This window comes from Arabidopsis thaliana, chromosome 3 (assembly GCF_000001735.4).
Source record: "Arabidopsis thaliana chromosome 3, partial sequence".
Lineage (NCBI taxonomy): Eukaryota > Viridiplantae > Streptophyta > Magnoliopsida > Brassicales > Brassicaceae > Arabidopsis > Arabidopsis thaliana.
Window position 1 is genome coordinate 8101837 of NC_003074.8, and position 13214 is coordinate 8115050.

Sequence of the window (13214 nt, forward strand, 5' to 3'; positions counted from 1 at the left end):
TAATATGTCATCCATGATTCATCATCCATAATGTGCCATCCATAATTTGCCATCCATAATGGACATCACCAATAACAAACGCCGTAAGAGCTACAAACACATCCTTAGCCACCAATGAAGATTTACCAAACACAAATAATTCCAATGAACAAGATTTCAACAAGAACACAAATTCTTTTTAAGAAAACACAAATAACCCTAGTCATACAGAATTACTCGCCAAATCAATGAGAACACAAATGCCTTGTAATAAATCACAAATAACCCTAATCATCTAGAATTAGTCGCCAAATCTTACTTAAATTAGATCCATCTTGATATCTCTTCTAATCTATGTTGTATGCTTAGTTGTTTCCTATTGATTCCCAACTTGATTAAAAACGAAATCACCAAACATAGCCAAAGAATTCGCCAGAACTCCATGACACTCTTCCGTAGCCAAAGAATCGTTCATCATAAACAAACAATCAAATTTTTTTAATCCATGGAAAGAAATCACAAACCTGTCCAACACAAGGAGATCCTCCTTCGTCTAGAGTAACCATAGGAAAAACCTCCATTTACTACTATTATCATGTTCATGAGGAAAGTTGTGTGGATTAAAGAACTTCACAGAGAATAATCGATTAATTTCATGAGAAACGATTTTCAACATCTCTCTGCTTCGTTTTTAAACTACTATGGATTTATGAAAAAACGATCTTCAGGAAGGAGAAAGGGAGAAACGATTGTTTTTTTAGAGAGAGAGATTTAGTTCTAGAGACGAAGAGAAATACCTTTTTCTAATCAGATTTTAACATCAAAAAATTAATCCATTTATTGTCTTTAATCTCAGCCATAGATCTTAATTTTTATTTTTCAATCTAATGGTCTATATTAATAACTACGTATCTAAATTCTTTTATTTTTTTAATTGTTTGGTTAAGATATATATTTAGTTATTGTTTTCGATTGTTTAGTTAAGAGGTATAAAAGTCAAGTTTTCCTTCAAAAAGAAGGAAAAGTGCCTCTAACTTGGAAAGTGTCTATATTGTCTAAACTTACGTTTAAAGTGTCTTATATTGGAACATTCCCTGAAAAAAATTAGCCACTTGCACTTCATAACGGCGCACATTAGACATTTGACTCACATTTTATCGATAAAATCAAATGCATATAGGCCCATAAGCCCAGTATACTAATTATTCGGATGCATATAGGACCATAGGCCCATTTTACTGAAATTACAGAAAAATAAAAATAATATAGATGCATATAGGCCCAATCTAATATTTGTTTGCGGATCCACTAATCAAATTAATTTTAAAAAGTTGGGGAGTTTAACCAACGATCTCTATTATTACTAGAAACTATACATTTCTACCAACTATCATATTATCCTTTTGAAATATTTATCCCTCGAAATTGTATATATTGTGAGACCTGATCAAGTTCAAGTTTAATTTGTTAGAGCTCATGAAAGTTTATGGTGACAAGCCATTAACACCAACTTTGAGTTTTTTTAAGATAAGTGTAGTGAGGAGTCCCAATGTCGTCGAATCAATAGTAAAAGATAGCGGTGCCTAATTCATGACATATAGACCACATGTCATTTGACAAAGAGATATGATCCTTAACCCTTAGAAACAAAAACCCAAGCTAAGATCATAGCTAATATTTTCAAATTAATTCACATACAACAAAACTGATAAAGAACCGACTTGATTTGATTTGGACTAAAAAACGATTCTTCTAGTTCTAGGTCAATACGTAGAACCGGATGTTATAACTTTAAGAGCACTTCACAACTCATATATTGTAAAGTATCAATGTTTTTACACACCATGACCTTAAGTAACATGACTCTACCATTCTTCTTCATTTTTTATGCATATATGCTTAATTATATTATATCACATTGATTTTGAAAAAGAATCATCGAAGTTCTCTAGTGTAAAGGTATATGTGGTTGGCTAGATACAGACAGAATAGTGTCGATTGAAAGAGCACATGGATGCTCAACGAATCTCCCTATATCAAAAGAAGTGGATTACAAAAGAACCTTTTTATATAATTTTTTCTCATATTTAAAAATTTTCTTTGGATTTTATTATATTACTCTACAGTTGCCTCTCACTTCACATATGCACTTTGATTATCATATTCATATACCATCATCACTTTTTGCCATAAGTTTTTTTTCTCTTAAAGTGAACATAGTAATATCCAACCTAAATCAAAATTTTATGTGCTAGCTATTTCTTAGTTTATGCACATGATTTTTCACATGAATCAACCGGTACATGTAATCAAAGCATGAGAAATGAAGACCAACAAATGGCTAAACAAATGGCACTCTAGGTTTAGACGATTATTTTAAATTGGAGTTTATGTATTTAGATGCATTTGACATGAGTGTTCAAAGTACACAATCTCTAAATGTACACTTCAAATTTTCAAAATATTCTCGAAGTAATATCATGGGGAAATAAAAAGAAGGAGAAGTGGTTTGCTTTTATGGGTGTGAATCTATAAATGGGATGTTTCCTCCTCAGTAAACACTCATTTCTTTAAATAAAAACAGAAAGGGGACCATTTGCATGTTGCATCTTCTATTACATAGACTCATCCCCACTTGCGAATTCACTACCCCCACCAAACGTTGCCGTTTTAGTAAACTCCATACTCTATGTAAGGTACGTACAAGTTACAAAAAACACTAATATATGTATGTATGTATATACATGGTCCTAGCTAGCTAGCTACAACTCCTAGGGTACACATACCGGAGCCATCATCATCAATTTATCATCGACATCGATTTATCATTATGATCATCATCTCTCTCTCCTTCAATATATGTAGCAGTGGCAGTAATGTGGGTGATACGTTTGTATAAAGCTGGAAAGCAACATTTGGATCCACTCTCTGTTGGCTTAAGCATGCTTCTTTTAACTCTTCTCATGTATTCTCTCTACATATTTGTAACATTATAATAACTCGCAATTTGCAACATATTTTTATCACATACTTGAACAAAAGAAAAATTAGTACACGACAATTTGTATTTTAATGAAAACTGTTATATCATCAGAATCTCAAAAGTATATATGAAAATATTAAAAAATATCATATATTAGTTTGTGATAACAATATTTCTACATTTATTTGTTCCACATTGAAATTAGGTTTTATTAATCTTCCAAGAAAAAAAAAGAAGAATTCTAATTAAGTTGCGATCAATATGCTTCAAAAAGTTGGTAGCAATTGTTATTTTTTTATAAAAAAAATTCAATAGTAAAATATGTATTGAACTTTGCCGTTATATACAAAAAAGAACTGTACTAAAACCTTTTTACATATTTTACAGTACACTGAATTTTCATGATATTAGAACTAAAGAACTTTGTTTTTAAAACATACCACAAAATTATAGCAAATTAACTTTAGTCGTAGTTTTTTTAATTTTATTATAATATTGTTGGCAATCACCGATTAGGTGTGGCTTATTAACGTTGGTTGGAATTTATAAATATGAACACTTTTATTTGACTTCGGGTGCAAAGTTAATGATTTTATCAGACTATCAGTCATCACAATCAACTAACTCTTTATTTAGCATCTAACGTTGCTTTTGATACTAAAGAAAAAGAAGAAAAAAAACATTTAAATTATAGTACCATTGTATTCGATAGATGATCCAAAACAAAAAGATAAGTTCGAGCATCACATATATAGGTCTGATCAAGTACTTCTCAATTTGCATACGTATACATCAAACTGTTACATCAGCCTCCTCGTGAGCCATATCGAAACATGTATGACAAATTTGTATGCCTATTCTTCGCAATTATATTCGTGTATCGAACTATATTATTTAATTTATACTATTTTTAATTAATTAGAGAATTGATACACGAGTAATCTCATAGCTGATTTTGTCTCATATAAACGGTGTTAACAAAAAAAAAGAAGAAGGAATTAACGTACATATGCTTTAGTACACGAACAATATCGCTTCAAAATTAAACTTGTTTATGTAAGTTTCGTACAAAAATATAGCATAGCTTATAGTTCACTATCACTACGTACGATGAAATTCTTCAACCTTTTATATATTCACTATTAGGAAACGGATGAAGTATGATTAAACCAATATAGGTTAATTCTTTTACGCAAAAAAGTCAAATCATTAACAAATTTAAAGGATTAAGTTTCGAGTAGACCGTGACAAATCACTAAACTAGAAATTTTACTTCAGCAGCTTGAAGCTTATAAGAGTAAACATCTTTACCCTTACTTTTGCAGTTAGTGTTGTTTGACTTATTGGTACCAAACTAAAACCTTAAAAAAAAGGAACAATGAAATAGAAAAAACTTCTAGACCAATCAGATTTTTTTCTTTTTATCTCTACCAAATACAAAAAGTCGTTGTCAAAGATTGTCCATATCAATAATTTTCAATATCTTGCAATATCGCGTAGCTGTCACAAACCAACAGCTTGCCCAGAACCTATCGAATTTTAGGTAGTTTTTGCATAGAAATGGTATCATCCCATTGTTAGTGATAAGGAATCTTTTTGAGGAAAGTTGTTTTATTATTCAATTTTTCTTTCTATACATTTACAGCAATAAATAATTAAATAACACCAGTTTCAGATACTTTATTTATTACATCTTCTATATTAAAAAAAAAAGTTGTAACGTCTAGAGCTATTAATCACTATACCAGCGGTAATTGGCATTGTGGTAAATTACAAGAACAAATGGCCGTAAAACATGTGAAGTCGGTAATTAAGCATGGATACTGTATGTACATAGATAATTATATATGTCACTTTTAGATAACTAAAATATTTTTGTGACAAAGACTGGCACTTGAGTCAATAATTAGAGATTAAAAAATATATAAATCTCATTTATATATCATGAGAATATTCCATATGAGCTCACTTAGGTATCACATGTATTGGTTATAATACCACTCACATACAAGGTTTTTCTTTTGTTACTTTTCCTAAGAAAATTTCTATAACGTCTTATAAATAAAAACTATAAAAATATCTCCACAAAAATTCTTAATGTTTTTTTGTGTGAGTTAAACTGTTATTTATTGGTATGTAAGTGAGTTATAAAGTAGTTGCACGATTAGTTTATATTGAGGCCAGAAAAAAATGTAATGCTTCACATAGTATTATATAGTCTAAGAGTTCCCGTAGGTTATACTTTATGCATGTGTTAACCTCACTTTTTCATGGCTTAGGTCTTAATAATATTGAATATGAATCATAAAGATAATGTCTCAGCGGTGGAGTTTTGAAAACTATATTAAACCTAATGATGAGTCTAATAAAGCCTAGTATCAATCAAATAGGACAACAAGAAAACTGTCATTTTTTTCTCTCCGACATAGAAAATATAGTCCATAATTCTGACCATATATATAATTAAACAGTTAATATAAATAAACCATATATTTCGTACTATTATGAATGAAATTAAATTAACTTAATTAAATCAAGACCGGATGCAAAATTACAAATCGTCCAATCTTTTCAGGTAAATGTTTGATATCCAATATTAACAATTTTCATAGTAATTTACAATATGAAAGTATAAAAACAGAAAATTCATCCATTGATTAACAAGTCAAAGTGGTAGAAATTTTACACAACATGTTATTACATGCACATCCGATTAAAATCTAACATCTTCTAGAACATTAATCACATTATATAATAGAAAACAATCAATAATTATTCATTGGAATTATTGGTTATCAAAACAAAACTTTATTTCCAAAAACCAAGAATAAGAAGATAAAATAAAGAAAGAAAGAAAGAAAAAAAGAGGGTCCCCATCAATGTAGTAGAGAAGTAATTAATAGAGTTACAGAAACAAGCAAAAACAACACACAAAACTAATCTGTCTCTGTAAGATGATGAGATTAGAGAAGTGCATGAGGCTCGGAGAATCGGCGTGACATTATTCAATTTTATTCACGGTTCTACTTTGGACCACTTTTCTTTAACGCCTTTTGTTTGTCACTCGTTCTTTTTTTCTTTCTCTCGATTTTATTTCACTTTCGACCCTTAAACTCTCCATAAATTCCGAAACTGATCCCTCAAAAACATTATTCTATCTCTCTCCTTCACGTTCTCCTCCTTATCCCTTCTATATAAACACTCGTCTTCTTCTTCACTTGATGAACAGAAAAATCTCTCTTTCTCTTTCTTGATCTGCTACGGTGAAGTCTATGGTGCACCGGCATCTGATGAAGCTGCCAGCATGATCTAATTAGCTTTCTTTATCCTTTGTTGTGTTTCATGACGATGGTTAAGAGATCAGTCTCGATTAGATCATGTTCGCAGTTTCACCCGTTGACTGTCGCACCCTTCTATAAACCCTAAATTTTCTCTCTATCTTTTTTAGTTTGATTTTCAAGACACTTTGTTTCTCAATCTTCAGTCTGATTTTGTGAGCTTACTTCTCTTTCTGAGGCTATATATATTTCTTTTTCATAAGAATTTTCACTATATTGTTGTGTGTATGTGGATCTGAAGAATTTATGTTTTGTTAGGGTTATAGAGTTGCATGACTTTAGGAAACCCTAATTTGGTCTTTGACAAATTGAGTATATTTTTTTGGGTTATAAATATGAAAATCTTCTTATGATGAAGCTAGGAAAGAGGAGCTTTGTTTTTTTTACAAAGATTATGGAATTTAGCAAATTCAGTTAATTATCTATAATTACGTTTTTGGGGATCTCAAGATAGACTTCCTAGTTCTTCTTTTTACTCATATCTGTTTTAAGAAAAGACTTTCATGTACATTTTTTTATTTTTTTTGGCTTATGTTAGTTTAGGGTTTCTGGGAAGAAGTTGAAACTGAAGTTGTACACTATTGATACATATGTAGTTTATATAAGTTCGACTAAAGATTTTTGGAGTTTATATATAGCAGTTGCCCGGAGCTCAAACTCTACTTCCTGATAGATTAACCACAGATATGCTGTTAATCAGAATTTGAAGAAAAATAAAGAATCTGAATTTTTTGAATAGTTTACTAGAACAATAATGATGGTTGTTCTAAGAAAAATGTTGTGCAAAAGACTTTTAGGCTTTGGAGTCATTCGGATTTGGCCTCGAAAAAAATGGATGCTTTCTGTAATTTGGATGGCCTCATGGATCTTAAAGATGCATTTAGATAACCAGAAACATGGTGAGTGATGGAAGAATCAAATAGTGTTTCAAATTAAACCCAAGAAAACACGAGATATACGGATAAGTCAATTTTTACTGTTTCATTGCTGGAAATGGTCCCCTTCGCATGTTTAAGATAATACACATAAACTAGTGTCAAGACTCAAAATCACTACATTTTAATTGTAAAAATCAAAGTTAATAATATAAGTTTTGTTCATTATCGAAACATTTCTCGGCCTCATGCTTGATCAAAATTTCTTTAGTAGCCAAGTACAAAAACGATCATCAATATCTTCTTCCTTTTTTTTGCTTTTAACTCAGCGATCGTCATCAACTAATAGGTACGTCTATTAAAGGGATGATATGATTCGGTTAATGGGATTTTGAAACTTTGGCTTTTCTATATGTATGGGAAAACTCCACCGAATGTACAATTTTTTCTTTTTTTTTGTCAAATTTAAAAATGAGATTCTCCAAGTTGCTTTCGTCTCTTTCAGACTTTCCTTTAATGGTTTTAGTTCGTCAGTTACAAAAGAAATTCGTCTGTATGTACATAATTACATTTGTGGATATATTTACACCAAAATGTATCACTCTCTCTTCCGTATCACATTCAATTTTCTCCAACCGTTACTTTTACTTCTCCAAGAAAAGGTCCAGCATTTCTTTGCCTTTTTCTTTTATCACGTACGTTTATATATACGTGTGTGTGTGTGTGTGTGTGCGTTTTAAAAGATGACTTAGACATTTTATTTTCTTTAAGAAAGCTTTTTAAGTTTTAAAGCAAGAGACTATATTAAGGATCATCGTAAGATTTAGCAAAGTCTAACCCAAAAAATACATTAAGGGAAATTTTTCAGCTTAATATCAACCAATTTAGAGATTTCTAAAAAAGAAAATTAAAACTTTTTTTAGAGATTTATATTTTTAAAAGAGATATAAAATTGCCTACAGAAAATCTTCAAATAAGCCAAACCAGCTCAGTTTATGAATCATTAAAATGAAACTTCCTTACCAATATAATTTCAAACGAAAAAAAAATTCCGTATCGAATTTTTTTGTAAAGAAACTCATTTTAGTGGGTTTTTATAAGCTAGACTGATGAATTTGGTCGAAGTACAGCTTATTGGCATCTAACTCATTAAATGCAAATATCATACAAAATTCGTAATTACATGTAAATTTCTTCCAAAATTCGTAATTACATGTATGTAATAATCTAATTTTGTGTGTGTTAGTGATATTAGAAATATTATTGAAAAAATAATATAGGCATCGTGTGCAATTTTCAATTACCTTCACAAATGAAGAAACATTCCGAGCATATCTCCTTGGCATAATGAGTGGGATTTTAGAGTTAAGCCAACGAAATTTGGGCCTAATTTTTCATCAAATACTTGGGCCTAGTCATCGGTTATGTCATTGCTACTTATATAAGACCCATAGGTATACCGATAAAGTCTTCATATTGAGATCCAAAGGCCGGGATCGAACAAGTTTTGTTCTTATTGAATCAGCGTTAGACGCAGCCTTGTCTTTATTATGTTCTTCTTCATCCGTTAGAAAAAGTATCCGTATGATGTCCATTCGTTTCATTTGTAATAATTTGATGAAGTCTTCTTAAAGACATTTGGATTGGAGTTAGAATGTTCCTTCTTTTATTTTTCTTCAGGACACTTGGAGTCTCGGATTAGTCAAGAGACTTCGATCATATTTTCTTTATCACCTCTTCTTCAATTTATATGGATCATCTTTAGGAAAACTATAACGTGTTAATTGTGAAATTATGATACAAACTTTATAATTCATAAATAAATATGTCTGTGCATAGTTTTTTTTTTTAAATTATCCGGATAATGATTATGAGAGAAAAGCAGGTAGGTCGATCATGAATGTTTAATTTTGGCACATGTTGAATGTGAGGTCCCAGCCACCAATAAACTGATCAAGTCCTACATTATCCAATTCCTTTAATTACCTTAAAGTATTTACAAAATTTGAATTAGTCAAATCTTTGAGTTAAGACACCAAATGATTTTACAAAACTCGAATAATATAAGAAGAGTATACTTGTTGTAACCTTGGAGTACTACGAATTCAACAATTTGATGAAGTGAAAACATAGTTAAGAAATGATTGGGAGATTATTCATCTAAAGCTACCAGTCTACCAACTTTCCAGTTTTGACAATATTTACCACGTGGCCCTGAGGAACATCATTGTCAGTTTATCAAACACTCCATATTTCGTGGCAGCTTCGGGTCAAGAATCCAAATTGGTATTGTCACTTGGTCAGGTCAAAGTTGAGGAGCTTTTATATATAGTATAATCAATGAGTCGGCTAAAATGTAAAATACATGTTCTAAATTAAACGTAATAAATTACTATAATCGTATCAAATTTATCCCTCTTATCAAATTAGTACTTTCGAGTTTCGATATTGTTTTTCTTTCTCTGGGAAACTATATATATTTACATTTCTAGAAAGAAAGAAAAAAACTATATATTACATTTTATACGTGCTAAGCCTAGAAAAGATTAATTACAAAGAAATTATACATTTTATTGATCAAGTGGTGCTTAAAGCAGTAAAAACAATTTGAACTCATAAATCGTAAATACGTCGACATATTTCGTGATCTCCATTAATTTTTCTTTTTTTAAAGATTGACGCAAAATAATATTCTGAAAATGAAAAAGTAAAATAAGAGGGGACAAATATTCGAGATGTGACGTGGCAGATCGAGTGGTTTAAATATTCTATTAGCAAGTGGTTTGTGTAATAAGCAAATGGGTGGTCGAACCTGACCGTATTCTTGGATCTATTCAACTGTAGCATCAGTCCACCTTCCTTACCTCATCTTTCCTAACTTTTTAATACCTTTTTAATTTGCTAAAAACATCACTACTATTTATATTTGATCTCTAATTACTGTTTCAACTCTGAATATTCCGTAATCCTTATATTAATATGTCCAAAAATATATAATTTCTGGACTTTCCCTTGAGATGGGAATATGAAAGAATTGCATCATTTACCTAATCATATGAACACAAATAGATATTGGAAAAAATGTGGTTTTATTTTTCATGTTTTGTTCGATTATCTTTATCTTTATCCCAAAAAAAAAAAAATCATTCGATTATATCTAAAATTCAAAATAGATTACAGAAATATAATTTATTAGCAAAACGGCATGTTTAAAGCGTTTGAAGTTATTAAATCATTAGTAAGAATATATAAGAATGTAATTAGTGGAAATACATAGTAAGTATCATTGGTTTTTGCCACATATGGTGAGCAATTTTTTATTTTAAGAAGGGAAAATCAATTTGTACATAGATTTATGTCACTTATTCAATTGAATAATACAGAAGGATTTAAAGTCTAAAGTAAAAACAGGCAAAATAATAATATGTTTTTTTCTTTGATCGCTCAGATTATCGTATTAAAATTTGGATTATGACATAACAACGATAATAATACAAACTAGTTGGTTATGAACTCTGAATAAATTATTTTAAAGAAAGAATACTACTATTTAATTATAAAATGACTCTGCATCATATCAATAAGGTAACCTCGTTATTATAAACGTCACACTACACACTATTAGTATTTTAATTACACAGTGAAAAAATTTAATTAATTACTAATCTCTGTCCAGGTACATAATATTATTCCAAGATACGGTCCTTCGTTACTATAAACTCTATAAAAACCAATTTTCACTTCCAATTGAATTGGGAACAAACCAAATCTCTATCTCTCTCCATTAGAGCTTGAAGCAGCCATAGCCTAACAAAACCTTCAACAATGGCTTCAATGGCTGCCGTCTTAAGCAAAACTCCATTCCTCTCTCAACCACTAACCAAATCATCTCCAAACTCCGATCTCCCCTTCGCCGCGGTTTCCTTCCCTTCCAAATCCCTACGCCGCCGCGTAGGATCAATCCGAGCCGGATTAATCGCTCCCGACGGTGGTAAGCTTGTAGAGCTCATCGTGGAAGAGCCAAAGCGGCGAGAGAAGAAACACGAGGCGGCGGATTTGCCACGTGTTGAGCTGACGGCGATTGACTTGCAATGGATGCATGTATTAAGCGAAGGCTGGGCAAGTCCACTCGGAGGTTTCATGAGAGAATCCGAGTTCCTCCAAACTCTTCATTTTAACTCGCTACGTCTTGACGACGGCTCCGTCGTTAACATGTCCGTGCCTATTGTTCTCGCTATTGACGATGAACAAAAAGCACGTATCGGCGAGTCTACACGTGTCGCTCTTTTCAATTCCGATGGTAACCCCGTCGCTATCCTCAGCGAGTAAGTCCTTCTTCAACATACTCAGATTCAAATTCAGATCATAGATTGTTGGAGAAGACGAAAACTGAGATTTGAATTTGATTTTGAACTTATCTCTCTTTGAGATTAGTTAAATACAGTATAATCTCGATAAAGTAATACTCGATAAATTAATAACTATGTATTCACGATTAGACTTAGACTAGATCTGATTAATCTTGAGATTAGAATTTGGCTATATGTGTAATTGGTTACTGAAATCTGTTTGTTTTTATGTTTGATCAGTATTGAGATTTATAAGCATCCAAAGGAAGAAAGGATAGCTAGAACATGGGGTACGACGGCTCCAGGTTTGCCTTACGTAGACGAGGCGATAACTAATGCTGGAAACTGGCTCATTGGGGGTGATCTTGAGGTTCTTGAGCCAGTGAAGTACAATGATGGGCTTGATCGTTTCAGGCTTTCGCCTGCTGAGTTACGTAAAGAGTTGGAGAAGCGTAATGCGGATGCGGTGTTTGCTTTCCAGCTGAGGAATCCTGTTCATAATGGTCATGCTCTTCTTATGACTGATACTCGTAGGAGACTTCTTGAGATGGGTTACAAAAACCCTATTCTTTTGCTTCATCCGTTAGGTGGGTTTACAAAGGCTGATGATGTTCCTTTAGATTGGAGGATGAAGCAACACGAGAAGGTAAAAAAAGTTATTGATTGTTGTGTGTCTCTTGAGTGTGAGTGTGTGTATCTTGAAATGCTAAATGTGTTTATGAATGTAAAACAGGTTCTAGAGGATGGTGTTCTCGATCCGGAGACTACAGTGGTTTCGATATTCCCGTCACCTATGCATTACGCTGGTCCAACCGAAGTGCAGTGGCACGCAAAGGCTAGAATCAATGCTGGTGCTAACTTTTACATTGTGGGTCGTGATCCTGCTGGGATGGGTCATCCAGTAGAGAAACGTGATCTTTACGATGCTGATCATGGAAAGAAAGTACTAAGCATGGCACCAGGACTCGAACGACTCAACATCCTTCCTTTCAGGGTATATACAATTCGAAAAGATTCACACTTTTTGTTTGACAATGTAGAGATCTAATTCCTTGGTGTAACTGCAGGTTGCTGCATATGACAAGACGCAAGGCAAGATGGCTTTCTTCGATCCCTCGAGGCCTCAAGATTTCTTGTTCATCTCCGGCACTAAGGTAATATACCAGTCCTACATTGTTAAAATTCTTCATAGTTTGTTTATAAAACAAACCTCTAAATGTTTTTCGATTATTCTAGATGCGCACATTGGCAAAGAACAACGAAAACCCGCCAGACGGTTTTATGTGCCCAGGTGGATGGAAAGTTCTGGTGGATTACTATGAGAGCTTGACTCCGGCGGGTAATGGTAGACTACCAGAAGTGGTTCCGGTGTAAGACAAAACTGTTCGTTTCAAATTGTAACGTTTGTGTTGTGAAGCCTTGTAGCAACAATCATTGTTGTATTGGGAGAGAAGCCTATGTATAATCTGGCTTGACCTTTTTCCAAATAAAATACAGAAGAAAAAAAGACTGTTTTTCGTTTGCAAGATAATTTACGAAACTTGTAATATTTGGGCCTCAAACTTTGTACCATATTAATGAAACGATTGTTTTTACATATAAGGATTTACGTATTTTTGACTTTTGACTACATCTTTTTCTATTTAATCACTCACTTTTTTTTTTTTTTTTTTCGCCATTTAATCACTCA

At 32.1% G+C, this 13214-nt stretch overlaps 1 protein-coding gene, 1 long non-coding RNA gene and 1 other non-coding gene across 3 annotated transcripts; 2 read left to right on the forward strand and 1 right to left on the reverse strand.

The window, feature by feature from the left end:
- Positions 1-2290: 2290 nt before the first annotated feature.
- Positions 2291-2813, reverse strand: AT3G04325. The gene has a single exon (NR_141086.1). It is a non-coding gene; the product is annotated as an other RNA (long non-coding RNA).
- A 3422-nt stretch (positions 2814-6235) lies between these two features.
- On the forward strand, positions 6236-6373 carry MIR167a. The gene has a single exon (NR_141612.1). It is a non-coding gene; the product is annotated as a microRNA ath-MIR167a precursor (primary transcript).
- Positions 6374-10777: 4404 nt separating this feature from the next.
- APS1 (ATP sulfurylase 1) lies at positions 10778-13188 on the forward strand. The gene is made up of 5 exons (NM_113189.5): positions 10778-11500; positions 11765-12170; positions 12258-12518; positions 12592-12678; positions 12761-13188. Exons 1-5 carry the CDS (start codon positions 11001-11003, stop codon positions 12896-12898), a joined length of 1392 nt encoding a protein of 463 aa, NP_188929.1. The 5' UTR covers positions 10778-11000; the 3' UTR covers positions 12899-13188.
- Positions 13189-13214: the final 26 nt, after the last annotated feature.

Bases quoted from the DNA above. Each gene is read 5' to 3' on its own strand.
- APS1 (NM_113189.5), top strand. From the start codon at position 11,001: ATGGCTTCAATGGCTGCCGTCTTAAGCAAAACTCCATTCCTCTCTCAA. The intron at 11,501-11,764 runs GTAAGTCCTTCT...ATGTTTGATCAG, and splicing joins CCCGTCGCTATCCTCAGCGA to TATTGAGATTTATAAGCATC. The intron at 12,171-12,257 runs GTAAAAAAAGTT...AATGTAAAACAG, and splicing joins GGATGAAGCAACACGAGAAG to GTTCTAGAGGATGGTGTTCT.